Genomic DNA, 17,598 nt, shown 5'->3' with positions numbered 1-17,598 from the left:
AGGACCTGTAGTGTTTTGTGTGAGTTATCAGGAGGGAGCTGTAGTGTTTTGTGTGAGTTAGGAGCTGTAGTGTTTTGTGTGAGTTATCAAGAGGAGCTGTAGTGTTTTGTGTGAGTTATCAAGAGGAGCTGTAGTGTTTTGTGTGAGTTATCAAGAGGAGCTGTAGTGTTTTGTGTGAGTTATCAAGAGGAGCTGTAGTGTTTTGTGTGAGTTATCAAGAGGAGCTGTAGTGTTTTGTGTGAGTTATCAAGAGGAGCTGTAGTGTTTTGTGTGAGTTATCAAGAGGAGCTGTAGTGTTTTGTGAGAGTTATCAAGAGGAGCTGTAGTGTTTTGTGTGAGTTATCAAGAGGAGCTGTAGTGTTTTGTGTGAGTTATCAAGAGGAGCTGTAGTGTTTTGTGTGAGTTATCAAGAGGAGCTGTAGTGTTTTGTGTGAGTTATCAAGAGGAGCTGTAGTGTTTTGTGTGAGTTATCAAGAGGAGCTGTAGTGTTTTGTGTGAGTTATCAAGAGGAGCTGTAGTGTTTTGTGTGAGTTATCAAGAGGAGCTGTAGTGTTTTGTGTGAGTTATCAAGAGGAGCTGTAGTGTTTTGTGTGAGTTATCAAGAGGAGCTGTAGTGTTTTGTGTGAGTTATCAAGAGGAGCTGTAGTGTTTTGTGTGAGTGTTTTGTGTGAGTTATCAAGAGGAGCTGTAGTGTTTTGTGTGAGTTATCAAGAGGACCTGTAGTGTTTTGTGTGAGTTATCAAGAGGAGCCTGTAGTGTTTGTGTGAGTTATCAAGAGGACCTGTAGTGTTTTGTGTGAGTTATCAAGAGGAGCTGTTGTGTTTTGTGTGAGGTTATCAAGAGGAGCTGTAGTGTTTTGTGTGAGTTATCAAGAGGAGCTGTAGTGTTTTGTGTGAGTTATCAAGAGGGCTGTAGTGTTTTGTGTGAGTTATCAAGACCTGTAGTGTTTTGTGTGAGTTATCTGTAGTGTTTGTGTGAGCTGTAGTGTTTTGTGTGAGTTATCAAGAGGAGCTGTAGTGTTTTGTGTGAGTTATCAAGAGGACCTGTAGTGTTTTGTGTGAGTTATCAAGAGGAGCTGTAGTGTTTTGTGTGAGTTATCAAGAGGACCTGTAGTGTTTTGTGTGAGTTATCAAGAGGAGCAAGAGGAGCTGTAGTGTTTTGTGTGAGTTATCAAGAGGAGCTGTAGTGTTTTGTGTGAGTTATCAAGAGGACTTAGTTAGTTGAGCACTTTAAATGAGTCCTTGAATCGGAGAGGGGAATAGTGAGGGAGTGGTTTATTAGTGGGTAGGGGAGAGAGGGATAGGGAAGGAAGTGGTGAGAATGAAGGAGGGGAGGGAATGAAGGAGGGGGGGGAGAGACAAACAATTGGATAGACAGACAGAACAAGGGACTGGTAAGGAGGTTCTCTCTCCGATAGTCAGGATTACCATTCATAGAGCTGGTGGACGCAATCTCACTTACCAGTATGGCAGGGCTTCAACATAGTGGCTGAGGTGGTGTGGCGGTGATGGTGTGGCGTGACGGTGTGGCTGACGAAGGTGTGGTGGTTGTAGTGTTTCCTTTGGATTGGGAAGAGAAGGAAGACGATAATTCTACTTGTTGTTCCTCTTCCTTCCTGCTGATATCCTCCTCCTGCTTCTACTACCAATCTTCCTCCTGATTGTTATTCCCACTACTATCACTGCTTCTTCACATCCTCCTACACCCTGCTACTGAAGGAGGGTGTTGCTTGTGTGAGAGGTCCCTGGGCTCTAACACACACTGACGCTACTGTATATCCCCCAGTTAAATCTTTGTTCATTTGTTAACCTGACGTATTTATTCTGTTATCTGAAGCTCATATTTATATTTCTGTTCTCTTGGATTTTGCCGAGTTGGTTAAATATTCACTGTTTAACACTAGTTTATGTTATATTTTCTGGATTAGTTTATTCACACAGTTGATGTTTATTTTACCCTGGAGTGGAGTTTTATCAGTAAATATTTATTTATTATTTTTTTTTTTGAGTGTAATGATTAACTTTAGTGACCAACTGACCATGACAGGCATTGTCTTCTTGACATTAAGTCGGTCAGCTGATTAGTGTTGTCATGGTGGTGGTGGTGTTGCTTTAGCTGTGGATGTCACCCCCTACCCCCCACTATGAAACTATTACTGTACCAACTTGAAGGTTACGTACCCCCAAAATCCCCTACCGCCCCCCCTTCTTAACCTCCATAACCTGAAGGTCACTTCACATGACCCCGGCAGCTCTCTCTCTCTCTCTCTCTCTCTCTCTCTCTCTCTCTCTCTCTCTCCGGGTCATAGGTTTATGTTTGTGTCAAGATTTGGGTGGTGATGGGCCAGCCAGATGGCAAGACACATAGGATGGAGGGGTGTGTTGTTTACAAAGTCCCTTCCCTCGAGGTCATAACAAGTCCAGAACATGAATGTGTATGCCTTTTAATTTCAATGCAATTACTATTCTTCATCATTTAAGAGGAATTATAAGGAACACATCACATCCGGCAAAATGACAGTATGGTAGGCAGGGTGGGTGAAGGAGGTGGGGTTAGGGAGGGGGGTAGAGTTTGCGTGTCTTGCTCCATATTAGCAAAGGACCACAAGGTAATGGAGTATTCATAGACCCGCCAATCCCACCGCCGCCTCCACCAATTTTTACATTACCTCCTGCATTAATAATTACGATGATATTCCTGCGGTGAATTTTGCGATTACAGAGATAGAAGATTAGTTGTCTTAATTAATGAACGCTGGATAAGAGATGCAGAGCGAAAGATTTCATAAATATTAAATAACTTTTTTGTATGTCGTGTATATTAACTGCCGGCGCGACGCTTGTGTTAATATTTTATAACCTGGAATTAATTTGTGTTCGTGGTAAGTTATGTTGGGTTTAGCGGTCTTTTTTTTACCATGTTAAATGAGTGATAATGTGTGCGATTATATTATGACCAACACGCTTCTGCTGGCTTTAAATACTGTGTTTATGAACGTTTTGATGAAGACATTTTTCTCCCCTGACCGAGTTGTTATTATTTTATTATTTTATTATTATTTTTGCTATTATTATTACTATTTATTACATTATTATTATTATTATTATTATTATTATTATTTTTATTCCATTGCCTCAGTAAGTAAAACGTGGGTTGGTTAGTCCGTAGATTTATTACTTTTTTTTACGGCGAAACAAACAGTACAAGTTAACACATTAAATCATGTTATATAGCCAAACTAACACTGACAAAGTGAATAACAACAATATTGACGTGGCTGAGTTTATGGAGTGTTGACTTAAGTGTGTGTGTGTGTGTGTGTGTGTGTTAAAAATGACTGCTAATATGGGGTGTAATCAACCAGTCAGTCAGACAGTTTTTTTTTGAGGGATGACAGAATAACTGGCCCCCTCCCCCCTCACCCCCACTACCACCCCACCCCTCCGTGACGTCAATGGCGCGGTTCAGGAGACAATAAAAATCAGGTAATTGAAGACATCGTCCAACACAGCGGCCGTCCTCCTCCCTCACGTGAGACTTGTGATGAACGACACACACACACACACACACACTCTGAGGATGAAATTTCGACTTTAAAATACGTACATACAGATTCAACAACAACAAAAAATATGCCCAGATTTTAATTCATTATATGTCAAAATCTGGATATTGCATAGTGTTCAGATTTTAAATATGTCTGTGTTAAAATTGGACTATTTTCCCCTCTTACCCTCCAACCCTCCTGTTTTACCCTCCACACCTCCCCCAACTCCCCACTTCCCTCCAAACCTTCCCTCTACTCTCCAAACCTTCCCTTCTCTCTTCCACTACCCTCCCCCCGACCTCCACAACTCCCCCGACCTACACACCTCCCCGACCTCCACACCTCCCTTGGCCTCTGAATACCACGTGGATTGTTGAAGGAATGCAGACCAGAGGCTTAGCAACGAACATACCACTGAAAGATAGTTGTTCATACGGTCAGTTTTGGTGTGATGGGTGGCTAGTTATCGAACATTTGGTTAGATTGGGTTAAGTAAGGTAGGTTAGACTGGGTTAGGGTTGGTTAGAGTGGGTTGGGTTAGGTTGGTTAGACTGTATTAGGGTTGGTTAGAGTGGGTTGGGTTAGGTTAGACTGGATTAGGGTTGGTTAGAGTGGGTTGGGTTAGGTTAGACTGGATTAGGGTTGGTTAGAGTGGGTTGGGTTAGGTTAGACTGGATTAGGGTTGGTTAGAGTGGGTTGGGTTAGGTTAGACTGGATTAGGGTTGGTTAGATTTGGTTGGGTTATGTTACATTACGTTGGGTTAGGGTAGATTTGGTTATACTAGGTTAGGTTAGACTAAATTAGGTTGAGTGAGGTTCGATGAGGTTACATGATAAAAAAAATCATATATAGTCATATGAGACTCCCTAGTCCCGCGTATGTCTGGTACGGGATACGGGTGTACAATATATCCATCTTTATTATTATACCGTACTCTCACTAATACGAGTCAACAACATTAGGCTTTTATGAGAATTATGCACTTAAGACTACAATGCATTAGCTCTTTATTGCAACGTAATCTTAGGTCAGCAACTTATTTCACCTTGGCCGGGAGAGGTTACCTGCCAATGTCAACAAATGGTACCATGCCTGCAGCCTATTACCGACTGACAAGAAAGGTGGGAACTTTGGTAAATATTGGCCTGTACTGAGACACCCTCAAAAAACCTAATATTCTAAAACCGTTTATTGATTCCTGTGTGTTTGATTGATATTGTAAACTTTTGCAGAACATGAGAGAGAGAGAGAGAGAGAGAGAGAGAGAGAGATTAGTTAGTCAGACACAATAATTGATGGTAGCTTAAAGGGGTGTTCTCATAAATATTGCGGTACTGTGTAATATTTCAAGGTCACATAAATGAATATTATTTTTTAAGCTACGACACACACACACACACACACACACACACACACACCAACCTGTTTTAACCCCGGAAATGAACGCCACGGCTATCACAGGTAAGCTAATGACACAGGTACAGCTGACTCGTTGGGGGGGGGCGGCACTGTACTGAATATTAGCCGGGGAAGAGTAAGGTAAATTTAGGAGGCCATTTGGGTATTGATTTATACCTGTTGTGTAGGCTTAATTAGTACACCTGTGGGAGGGATAAGTGTGTGGGCGTATGTGTACAGTAAGTAGGACATAAATGGTGTGTTGTAAAAAAAATCAATGCCATATATATATATATATATATATATCTCACCTGTGTGTGTGTTGGTTTCCATGGCGCGCGTGTACAGTATACTTGTGGTGTGTTGTCATCATTGTGTGTGTAATGAAGACCACAAAACAATACCAATATGACCCAATGGATCAGTTTTTCTTATTATTTATTTTCCGACATACATACACACGCCAATTGCCCCATTCCACTGTGTACTCAAAAAAAGTCTCTCTCTCTCTCTCTCTCTCTGCCACAAACTATGGTCCCAGCGCCCTTAAACCACAGGTGGGAAGTAATTACGGTAACTGTAGTCTTGTCTAGAATTACCCTACGTCATACGAGGTCTTTGTTAACTGCTTGTTCCACTTGTCACACACTCAGTTGTTCACTGTTACCTCACACTCAGGTATACACACAACACTACTGTAGTTCCTTAAAGGGGTGTATGTTCATGCGTGACCCATACACCACTAATATACTTGGGTGTATTCCTGTATGTAAACACACTTCAGGTACGTACATAAGGTTATACACGTGTGGTATATTTCCATTGTTAAAATACTTGTATATAATAACTGTGATATCAGAAACACACACAATGGCGGTATTTAGAAATTTAATAAACACGGGGGAAAACACTAGAAAAACACGGGATAAACACGGGGATAAAAACACGGATAAACACGGGTATTAAAAACAAAATATATCTGTCTACACTCGGGGACACGGCAGTCTTTAACCCATCGTCCACCGGAGCACTGAGTCAGATATACAGCCCCCAGCCAGTAGAGGAGGGAGTGTTCAACTGACGGCAGGTGCAGTTAGGTCGGTGGGGTGGATCGGTCACTAGGAGCCGTGGACGGGGCGGGGGGGGGGTGACCTTGAGCACGTGGAGAGACTGACTGCCCTGGAGTGACTGAGGCTCCCTCCCTCCCTCCTCGACCCCTCCTCCACAACGTCACGCTTACCTGCCTGACACGGATGAACACCTGGTGGCCCTTACTCCCCTTCCCTCCCCCCTCCCCACCCCAGGTCACACGCACACACGGGCTCATGGACATTGAGTAGTCATGACGATGTTGTTTATACCTGGGGAGAGGGGGGCATTGAGGTAGTGTGTAGAGGGGAGGGGGAGGTTGTCAGCTGATTGTGTTGGTGGTGCTTGTAGAAGGGAGGGTAGGGGGAGAGGGAGAGTCTGTTAGCTGGTGGTAGTAATAGAGGAGAAGAAGAAGGATGAAGCAGGAGGAAGAGGGGACCTGCTGGGTGTTCAAGGGGGGGGAGAACACATTAGGTATTTATTAAGGAATGTAGAGGTGTAATTAAGGTGTATAAGGGAGATGTGTAAGTGTAGCTGTGTAAGTTCAGGTGAGGTGCAGGTAAAGTAATTAGGTATTCAGAATGTGGTGTATGTAAGTGTTGTGTGACAAGAGAGGGCCTTCACTACCTGCTCTAGAGGGATAACTATGTATGCTACCTATTACAGAGGAACATACATACATGACAAGGGTACAGTAATTTTTTTTTCTGACCGGCATCCATACTAGAAAGACACATACCAAGGTAGGATAAAAAAGAATGTCGAGCCAGCAAAAGACACTTACAATACACTTACAATACACTTACAATACACTTACGATATAGTGTACCTTTGTATATTGTGTGTATTTTGGTTTATGTATGGTTTATGTATTGTAGTGTATGTGAGGGTCGTGGTAGCAGGTGTGTGTGTGTGTGTTAAGCTAGTGAACTCACCCTGTCGTGCAAGTTTGGAAAGATTGCTTTTAAACGTGGTAAGGCTTGTCATTACCATTCCAAGACATGTAAATTTTTTATGGGGGTCAGAGGGTCATGGAGTTCAAGGTCACTGTGTGTGTGTGTGTGTGTGTGTGTGTGTGTAAAAGTGTGTAAGTAGTGTATTTCATGTGTAAAGGTACTGCATGTGTTTTGTGTGGCAGAGGGGTTTAATCCACCCTACCACCTAATTTATTCCCATGTACACACACACACACACACACACAATAACAACAATCAGAAGTACATGCAAACTGACATCAAAGCGCCATGAAACAGGAAGATGGCTGCTCGTGACACTGACCAGTTGTGGTGAATGTGAAGCTATACAGTGTTGGAGCTAAGAGTTTTCCCTGTAGATTAACCTTATTAAAGTTTAGCGTGGTGGGGGGGGGGGTCCAGACCATACTGTATATCGCTCGTGTTGCATGATTTTTCTCTGTTAGTTGAGGCAGACATCCCTCTTCCCTCCCTCTCTTACCCCAGTCTGCCAACTACATGCTTACAACTGCTCCTCCCACGCATACTTGTACCCCTGCCACACACACACTCACACCCTTCCCCCAACACACACACCCACCCCTGCCATACACTCATGCACCTCCCTACACACACACACACACACCCCCCTGCCATACACTCATGCGCCTCCCTACACACACACACACACACACACACACACACACACACACTAGTCCTTTCATTATCCTTCACTGCAGGTCTCAAACACAGAGGGTTCCTGGTAAGACTGATGGCGTGCATTCCACTGACTGTACTCATGGGCCCTAGTGTTGATAGGACCTGACCTAACCTAACCAATCACACCCAGTACCACGATCCACCATCCACACGACCGCCACCACAGCATCCACACAATTACCTCCACAGCAACCACTAAATAAGTACACTCTCGCTCGTCACATCCACACCACATCCAACCTTGCATGATCCGACCTGACAAAGTGGCACGCAGAACCATTCATAAATCGTTAAGGGTGACTCATGGTGTTGGGGGAGTGATGGTGGTTGGAGGGATGGTATTAGTGTGGGGGGGGTGAATGGGGAAGGGTGGTGGTTAGGGGAGTGATGGTGATGTAGTGGGGTGGTAGTGTAGGGGGAATGATTGTGGTGGATGAGTGAGGGTGAAGATGGTAGTAATGGTGGTAGTGGTGTGGGAGGGGTATAATGGCAGAGGTGCTGGTTTGAGGGGGGTGTGATGGTAGTAGTGGTAATGATGTGTGAAAGCCACATAAATCACATACAGTATTTGTAGTCGAGTCCACAGAGGGCAGCACCCACTGAGAGGTATACCTGAGGTATACCCTGATGACCTTAAGGAGCTCTTGTACCTGTTTGAGAGACTGAAGTAATCGAGGCGGAGTTAAGTCACGCTACGTTTTATATAGATAAGGTTACAGGTTAGGTTAGGTTAGGTTAACTTAGGTTAACTTATACGTTGTGTTGTGTTACATTTGGTTAGATTATATTATTGTACATTAAGTCATGTTAGGTTGAGTTATGTTTGATTTTGTTATGTTTGTGAGTTTTGACTTGGGTTCATAAATCTCTTGCTAAGTAACACAGCTTAACTTGGGTTGGTATGTAAGTGTGATTAATGTGTGGTGGGGTCTTGGATGTATATATTATAAGACCACGGATAGAATCCCCTGTACCATAATGTGACTTATCCTAAATGTGGATTTATTAAGCGTAAACTGCAGCTGGTGTGGGATTCTCTCTTAGAATTGGTCTTGTTGTTATCACCTGTTATCGTTCCCAGCTGATGTTTTTGTCTCTCTCAAATGACCCTAACTATCACATGAGGATTAGCCACGTTAGCTTATTTACCCTGCTGATTAAACACCCTAATTCTACTTGTGAGGGGAGGTTAGGTTAGGTGTGCTTAGGGTGATTTATCTTAAGACTAAATAAGCTGGTGTGCTTAATCATCGCATCATCTGAGTGTACTATCCAACTTAAAAAAAAAAATACATAATAAACTGGAATAACACAAGAATGCAAACTCAGGGGGAGAAATTGTTAAAAAAATCACAGGAATTCAGTATATTGCACTATTAAATTAGTTTAGTTCTTACCCTTGCCACCCTCCACTTGCTAATGATGCAGAGTTATTTTGGACACACTATATAACATGTGATAAAGTCCAGCTAGTGTCAGATCACAAGTACAGTGCACATTATTACCATTATGTACATGTTCAGTATTTTTATTATCAATTTCTTGTATCATGGTAAGTTAGAGTCGTATTTTCTTTGTCCTTTGGCCTAAAGTTGATAATGTGGAGAGGGAATTATAGCAAGAAAGATTGTGTGGTTGTGAGAAAGAATTTTAGAAAGATACGTATTGTGATTGCATGAATTAATATACTGTAGTATAGTACTGTAAAGTTTGTGTGTGAACTAATACCATAGAGTGTGTGCGTTTGTGTGTGAACTAATATCATAGAGTGTGTGTGTGTTTGTGTGTGAACTAAGATCATGAAGAGTGTGTGTGTGTTTGTGTGTGAAATAAGATGTGAGGATGTAAGTGCGTGATATGACAGCGGGCAGAATTAGCTTTCCTTTGACGCAGCCTTGTGATGGATTGTCAAGGCGGGCGGTTGTTGTTATGGCTGACGTATGGTGCCACCTCATGCCGGAACTAGTTACATGGAAAGAATAATTATTTTCTCCATTCTTGAGTGGGGAATATTAACACTTTAATTACTATTTAACTGAAGATTAATAAAGTGGCATTTGAATACCTGCTGTTTTCATTTTTGAGTAGCCTGTCGTCCTTAAAAGTTCCGAGGAATATTCATGGTACTGTATGAACCTTTGTTACTCTGGACCCGAGCTGTTCTTCAAGGTTATGCTGGTTAAAGTTAACGAGCCTAGACCACTCTATGGACTGTACTTGTACTTCACTCTTGATGCTTGACTTTAATATACATGGATTAGGTACACTGTATAACATAGAGGTCAGTACTGGATTACTAAGTATCTGTAATAGTAATGTTATAGCTGGCTCATTACCAGAGTCATGCAATGCTGGCATATTCCTGGCAGTGTTTACAAACACTCTGAAGGGCTGATAATGGTGCTGACTTCTACAGCAGAAATTCTGACAGATAAAAGATGTTCCTGATATTTTTACGACTTTTTTTTTTTAATTTCTGTAGATATTTGGGCCTTTGATTAAAGAACATTGTGAAACTTTTTGAAGGCGGCTTAGGAGAGAATAAGAGAGAGTGAGAGAGAGCAAACTTATGATATACTGTACAGGAATTTTAGGATTAACCTTAAGTCAAATTACTGGAGAATAATATAAAACTGTGTTCCTTTATGGGACTCCCTGCAGTACTCCTGTGATTAATGAGGAAGAGCCATGCAAAGGGTACACGGGAAGTGGCTGCCTCAAGTGTGTCTGAATAGGGAGATCAATTGCTGGCACTTACCGCGCTTGTATCAGCAATGGTGTCTTGTCTCTTTTCTTTATTATCATCATAAGTTTTTCATACTTGTGGGATATAGCCAGGACATGGTGTCCCAGCTGTCATCACACCAATTTGAAGCAAGTCAATTTCTTTAATTGTGTGTGTCTGTCTACATGTATATTATTTATGTCTGTTTGATTATGTTTGCTTGTACTGTGTGTGTGTAAGAATGTGTAGGGCTGAGTGTAAGTAATGGAGACTGTATTCTTTTCTGTTTATACACTATTTTTAGAGTAAGTTTGTGTGTGTGTGTCGTTAAATGTTTGAGATCATGGGGTTGTGTACAGTATACTGTATAAGTGAAAATCATCTCTTGTACTTGAGTATTCAGGTACAGTACTATAGCCATTATGTATGAGAACTTGGTTAAATATGCATTCAATTTCAGTGCTACCGGTATATAGTTCAGCACTTACAAGCCATAGTGGTGTGATAAACTAATGTTGTGTATTGTCCACAGGGTGGCCTCTGATGCTGTGTATGAGAATGTGGACCTGGAGGAGTTACTGCTGCAGATGCGGGAGGCAGAGACATTGGAGGAACAAGGCGACATCCTTCACTACCTGGTTAGTTAGTCTTAGCTAGCCTTCTGATGCTTACTCTCTATAGGGCATTCCTGTTATATTACTGATTTTGTGCTTTTTTAAACTTTCTGATAATTTTGTGAAACTTATGTGTGTGTGCACAAGTTTGAAATACCCTGTACCTAGGTTTACAGAATTACTTGCACATAATTGATGACATAATACATAAATTCTCATGTAAAGACAACATATGCACAGTACATGTAGTGCATATTATGTAGCAAGTTTGATGTCACTGCCTGTGCATCCTTTAAGTTACTAAGTTTACAGAACTACTAGAGTCTGAGGTAAATTTATCAAGCAAATGCAGAAGCAAGTTACTAATATTGATTTGTTTGACCCCAGGTTGTGCAGTTTGGGCTGGGTCATGAGACAGGGTCGGTGATTGAAGGTCAGCCAGTAACAGTGAAGGATCTACTCAAGGACTTATATGAGAGGGCCTGTCACATCAAGCACTGGGCTCTTGTCAGACACACTGCTGGTACGTTACTGTGTGAAGGTCTTGATAGCAAGTACAGTATTGACAAGGAGTGGAATGACAAGTGAAATGTATGTTGGATTTGAGAAGCTTCTGGCTGGTTTTAAAGCATCAAGTTTATATACTAATTTACACAGTAAACAAACATATTGTCAGATATACAGAAAATCTCAAACAACTTTTTGCCAAATTTTATGTTTGGTTGGTTATAGTATTTGTTCTTTTTTTAGCTGAAGAAATAGCCAAGATTGGTAATCACTTGAACTGTCAATGAGTTCATAACCTGAAAATTTATGTGCCTCTATGTGGTAGGGCATCAGTACAGTACAAACAGTAATGAGTAAGTAGCATTGTGTATGTACAAACAGAAAACAAAATCTATCACATTTTACTTCACCTACAGGTATGTTGGGTAAGCGTGTAGAAGACTTGGCCAAGGCTGTAACAGACCTCTTAGTGCGACAGAAGCAGGTGACAGTTGGCTTGCCACCACACAATGAAGTTACTATCACTGCACCGCTTCCCTCATCCGAGCTGCGAGTCCTCATCCACCAGGCATACGGAGCAGATGAGTGTACTGCCATGTTGACCCAGGAGTTGTTGGTGTACCTGGCAATGTTCATCCGCACTGAACCGAGTCTTTTCCACGAGATGCTGAGGCTCCGCGTGGGTCTAATCATACAGGTACAACACTGTCTCTTTATCTCGGTCTTGTTAAATTTATACTATACGTACAGAGTCATTTACTTTACCCTGCCCTGTTTTCTTACCTATTTTACATTTTTTTTCAGGCTAAATTGAAAGTATATAAGTATAAATAATTAATTTGTGCAGTCTCTGAAAGGTCACGAAGAATCAGATCAAGGGATGTACCTAGGAAGTGATTTGTGCAATATTTGAAAGACCTTATAGATTCATATCAATCATTAATACTAAGCATTATTGCCCTTGTTTCATGAGCTTCTAAACAGTATGTATATTATGTGTGTTAAAGGCTATCATCATCAAACAGTAAAGCAATGTTCCTCATTGTTAGGTAAATTTATAGATGGATACAGTTTATACATTATAGTACAGTACTGTATGTCTTAATAGGTCATGGCCTCAGAACTGGCAAGAACCATCAAATGTGCTGCAGATGTGGCCTCAGATCACCTCCTCAACCTCTCACCTTTTGAGATGAAGAACCTGCTGCATCATATCATGTCTGGAAAGGAATTCAACATTGGCTCAGGTAATGTAGATTTAAGTAGTCATTCATTTGTTTCTTTTTGTGCATTCAGAAATTTGTGGATGACTTTTTTATTTATTATAATCTGCCTATCCATGACAGCCTCTCATTTTCTTGGAAGGTGGTTTATGCAGAGGCTCCACTGTTTATTCCTGTCATATTTCTTCATACTAATAGCCCTATCTTTCACACACACACACACACACTAATTTTCTATGACCATCCTTTGCATCTTGAAATTTATAAACCACTCTTCACAGTTTCATGTAATTCTCTCTTATCTTCCTCCCTAACTGTCTCTAAATCTTAAAAACAAATTCTGACATAAATAATTTTGCTTTTTCATCGTCATTCCACATTTTCTTCGTGTTTTGAAAGTAACCTTGTATCCTTATGTAGTTTTCTTTAATAGCTTTCCCTATAGTCCCCACTTCATGGCTATTTTTGAAGTCTTATGTCTCAGAATACAGCTGTAATGTCTTAACTAAAAATGCACCTTAAATACATACTCTGCTGTACCCTCTCCAGGAAAACTTGGTACGCATCCCTGTAACCAACTTTTCACTGATTTTACCTAGCTCTTTTTCCCACCTACATAAACTTAGCTAAGTATAATTTTATTCTCGTACTCAGTGTCTCGTTATATGCTTCACAAAATTCACAATATCATTATATAACAAGTTTTGTCATTTTGATCCATATTTCTTTCATTAATTTTATATTTTAACATCTATTCCTATTCCTTGTCATATATATTCTTCTGGGAGTTTAGTCCATCCATTTCTTACACCTGACGCACATAAACAACCTATTCTTCTTATTTCCATCATTCATTCACCTCTCAGTCAATGCACCAACTTATAACAGTATATTTTATATGTGGTTGTGCTCAATAAACTATCTCCCACTTACTCCAGATCGATGGCATAAAAGGTGAGGTTAGTGGCTCATACACTGGGTTCTGATGCACGGCACAAACTACATTTATTGTATGCATATGTGGACTGATTGACTGCAAATTTTTCTTTACTCCGACAAATTTAAATCTTCTTCATGGTCTACTTTTTTTATCTGAATTAATCCGCAACTTTGGTGTAATACTTGATGTGATATTTACCCTTCAATGATAACGTGCTATATGTGGTATTTAAACTCGTCACGCTTCAAAAGTGTTAAACTGAGGTCGAGATTCAGTCCAGCTGCATTGAATGGGTTAGGATAGAAGGCAGTAACCAGAACACAGGTAAGCACATCACATATATCATACAGGAATAAACTGAGGGTAAAATATATGCTGGGGATAATAACTTAGATTGATATTTCTGCTTTTAAAATATTGGACGAACATATTCAGGTTGTTTAGTCAGACACAAGGTTCACAAGGGTAGTTTAGGGTTGCTCCAATTTATTCTAAAATAGACAATAGATTTTAGAAAGTTTTGTTTTTATGTCAGGTTGATTCCACTTTCATGCTAGTTGGTACATCTTTAATGCTGCTGTTGTCGTCTTGAATATATAGGTTTGTTAGCATGTTGCCCAAGGAAATGCTTAGTATTGCATTGTCTGTAGTTGTGTATTTCCTTCAATCCTCATTTTTTTGTATTTGATTCTTTATTTGGCCAAGTCCTACTACAGTCACTCGTAGAACCCTGCCCTACATAAATAATACAAGATCATTTTACTCTATCAACTTAGGAGCCTAAGTACCGGTATATTTTTTCAACTACATTATAATATTTTCTTTGAAAATAAAACTGAAAACTGAAATGTTTGATTGTAAGTTTTCTGTAGAACCACAGTGACCAATCAAGCCTAGTTAATATGTTATCATCCTCATAAAACTAATGTTAATGGTGTATGTCATGATTGTTTTGTATTACTAATGTGAACTTGCTTGAATGAACCCTTTAAAACTCCAGCTTTTCATGGAAGTCTTGTAGAAATGATTGAAAATGCCAAATAATTGTGCACATCCATTTTACAGATACAGAATCCATCATTTTATTCAGTGGGTAACATCTTCTTTAAGTTATTATATGTTAATTGTTGCCTGTTTGAAGAGCTTATTTTTTGGTGGTTGTTTCCATCTTGACTATATTTCCTACCCATAGCTAATTATCTAATGCATTTTTGCTTTTGCCAGTCTTACTCAAACGTGAAGGATTACTTGCAAATGGTAAGGTTAGGTTAACTGTCGTGTGTCCGTGAGTGTACAGTAGTTGAAGTTGTAGAGGACACATGTGTTATACTTTCTCATTGTTATAAAGGAATGAATTTATATCACTTCTCTCTCTCTCTCTCACTCTATAAATTTATGATATATATTTATACAGTAAACTCTGCTTTACCTGACTTCACTTAATGGTAGCTAGAAATCTTCACTAATCTAGACCATCTGTACTGTACTTGTTGAGAACAAATTATTATTATTTTTTTTTTTTTCAATATTAGGCCAGTCTGCTAAGTCATTTTATGTTAATGGCACACGATCCATTCAGACTCTACCACAAAAATCAGAAAATATTAGACTAAAATATCACTCATTAGAACAAATATTGGTTTGGTCCTTTGGGTCACCATTCTCCATCTTCAAATCCGTGTGAGATTTGGCTTGCCTTGGGGGATACCATTGGTACTCAGTTTTGTGTTTATACTCGAGTAGAAATCCTGACTTTAACCTTTGTGTGTGTGTGTACACTTTCTATTCCATCACTGGGTTGTGCATTTGGTAGTAGTGTTGGTGAGGCAAGGTTAAAACAAATGTACGAGCACATAAACGTTGCCGATAAACTGATGGATTTGGTGATGCCAACTGACCTTCCACAAAACATAGCCACTCCATGTCTTTGCCTTTTACACCTCAGCCTCAGAATTGTTATTTTATGCACTTTCTTGTATAATGGAGTGTGGATAAAGTTAGTTACTGTAAAATGACCATAAATGAGGTTATTTTGTGTTTGTAGAAAGTCAACAAAGCCAGACTCCCTTTTCAGCCTTAAATAGTCTGTCTAAAGTTGGGGGAGGTTACTGTAAAATATTAAAAGATGTTTATAGTAATTTTCACTTTATCTGATCATTTCATTCCTTGTATGACTATTGTGTAGTACTTTTCCTTGATGTATTAGTCTTAGAAATGTTCCATGAAAATATCCTTTTGTTCTGTGATAAGATATGAAATACAAAGTACATTGACAGCAGGTTACAATGGTAAGAATTTTAGCAATTTGTTACTCTTACTAGATAGGAAAATATGAGGGGGAAGAAAATAAGAACAGGAAAATATCAGCATTAATAGATGAATGTGGAATATTGGTATTGTAATGGGTGTGTGTGTGTATATGTGTATATATATATATATATATATATATATATATATATATATATATATATATATATATATATATATATATATATATATATATATATATATATATATATATATATATATATATATATATATATAAACAACTGACCAGGTTGAGATTAGATACTGTATATACTGTACCTGTTTAAGCATTTTCAAGACATATACAGGTGCTCCTCTACTTACGAACGAGTTACGTTCCTGAGGCTTGTTTGTTAGGCCAACTTTACTCTTGTAGATACCAAACATATTGTAAAAAATGAAAAGATTATGGAGATTTAGTACAGCTATACCCTTTAATACAGCCTTAAGACCTGGCTCACTCTTCTCCTCTTAGGTAATGTTTGTTCTATCTGGAATTTTTTCAAAATAATCCAGTCTCATCCACATTAAACACCTGTTCTGGCAGGTGATGATGTTTGTATCTCTGAAAGTTTGTAAGTTGAATGTTCTTAAGTAGAGGAGCACCTGTACTATAAAAGACAAAAATTCCCGTACAGTATCTCTGTAAAACTGTTGTGGTTTAATATTTTTTATCTTTTTCTTGTTTTTGTTTTTTAAATTGCTGTACTGTTATGATTTTTTGCTGTACATAAAAAGTGTTTCAGTGACTTTTAACACCATGTCTGTATTCTTCAGCTCGCAGTGGGACGTTCTTCATCAGCAGTCGCTCCAGCAAGCTCAGCAAGGTAAGAATTATCTAACTAAACCTTTAATGTAATTATATGAAAGTACTGTTTTATGTTATAAATCAGACTCAATGGAATTACAGGTGATAGCATCTGTGTACTGTATTAAAAATCTTATAAATTAATGTAATCAATGTTTTGTTTTATTGATTTGCAATAAACTTCAGTATGTGCCAGTTGTAGCGGGCATCAAGTAAAAATGTTCATATCCTACATGCTAGTAGGTATTCAGTTGTTGTGATGGGTTATTGCATGCTGTAAGTTAGCCTTGGTCTGCCATAGAAGAAGCAAGACTACTAGAAATTAGGGTTTTGTCTGTCAGTGTAGTGGTAGTTTACCTTGGCTGTATTTCACACTGTAGCTCATTTGGCAGTTTGTCATATATTTCCTAAATTTACAGAGCTCTCAGACTATAAGTTTTCATATAGTATATTTCTTAGAAAGTTATTTTTGTTATTTGAATATATTCATGCCTCTAACTTTCAACTATAGTGTGTGTACATGTTGAGGCTAGAGGTCAACAGTAATTTCTTCATCTGGGTGCCCATTTGAACACACACACACACACACTCTTTTAAAACTAAAACCATTGGTGTAGATGGCAGAAATTAAATCAGCATTTTTTTGCATTGTTAAACTTCAACTTTTTAAACTACAGGGTCGAGAAAGAAAATTCGTAGCAGCAGATTTGTTAATACAGTGAAAAGACTCAAGGATGATATGATTTGTATGTACGTACAGTAATAC

General features: G+C 39.4%; 1 protein-coding gene and 1 long non-coding RNA gene across 13 annotated transcripts in view; one reads left to right on the top strand and one right to left on the bottom strand.

Moving 5' to 3' along the window:
• The window catches only part of LOC121869637, a 10,234-nt gene extending 4,218 nt beyond the window's left edge, over positions 1-6,016 (bottom strand). The window contains exons 1-2 of the long non-coding RNA XR_006089571.1: positions 5,934-6,016; positions 1,462-1,957 (exon numbers count right to left, since the gene is read on the bottom strand). This is a non-coding gene — a long non-coding RNA (uncharacterized LOC121869637). The remainder of the gene's footprint in view (positions 1-1,461; positions 1,958-5,933) is intronic.
• Positions 1-17,598, top strand: part of LOC121869634 (probable phosphorylase b kinase regulatory subunit alpha) — a 71,214-nt gene that overhangs the window by 43,131 nt on the left and 10,485 nt on the right. For 9 of the 12 annotated variants that reach the window (XM_042371147.1, XM_042371140.1, XM_042371145.1 and 6 more), the window contains 6 exons: positions 10,966-11,071; positions 11,435-11,570; positions 11,971-12,251; positions 12,663-12,801; positions 14,942-14,974; positions 16,802-16,851. In XM_042371147.1, the coding sequence (XP_042227081.1) occupies positions 10,966-11,071; positions 11,435-11,570; positions 11,971-12,251; positions 12,663-12,801; positions 14,942-14,974; positions 16,802-16,851 (745 nt within the window). The remainder of the gene's footprint in view (positions 1-10,965; positions 11,072-11,434; positions 11,571-11,970; positions 12,252-12,662; positions 12,802-14,941; positions 14,975-16,801; positions 16,852-17,598) is intronic. The other 3 variants (XM_042371144.1, XM_042371142.1, XM_042371148.1) reach the window with 1 other exon arrangement.

Source organism: Homarus americanus, unplaced genomic scaffold, assembly GCF_018991925.1.
Source record: "Homarus americanus isolate GMGI-L3 unplaced genomic scaffold, GMGI_Hamer_2.0 scaffold23578, whole genome shotgun sequence".
Classification (NCBI taxonomy): domain Eukaryota; kingdom Metazoa; phylum Arthropoda; class Malacostraca; order Decapoda; family Nephropidae; genus Homarus; species Homarus americanus.
The sequence above is the reverse complement of the archived record's forward strand: the minus strand, read 5'-3'. Positions and strand labels throughout refer to the sequence as shown.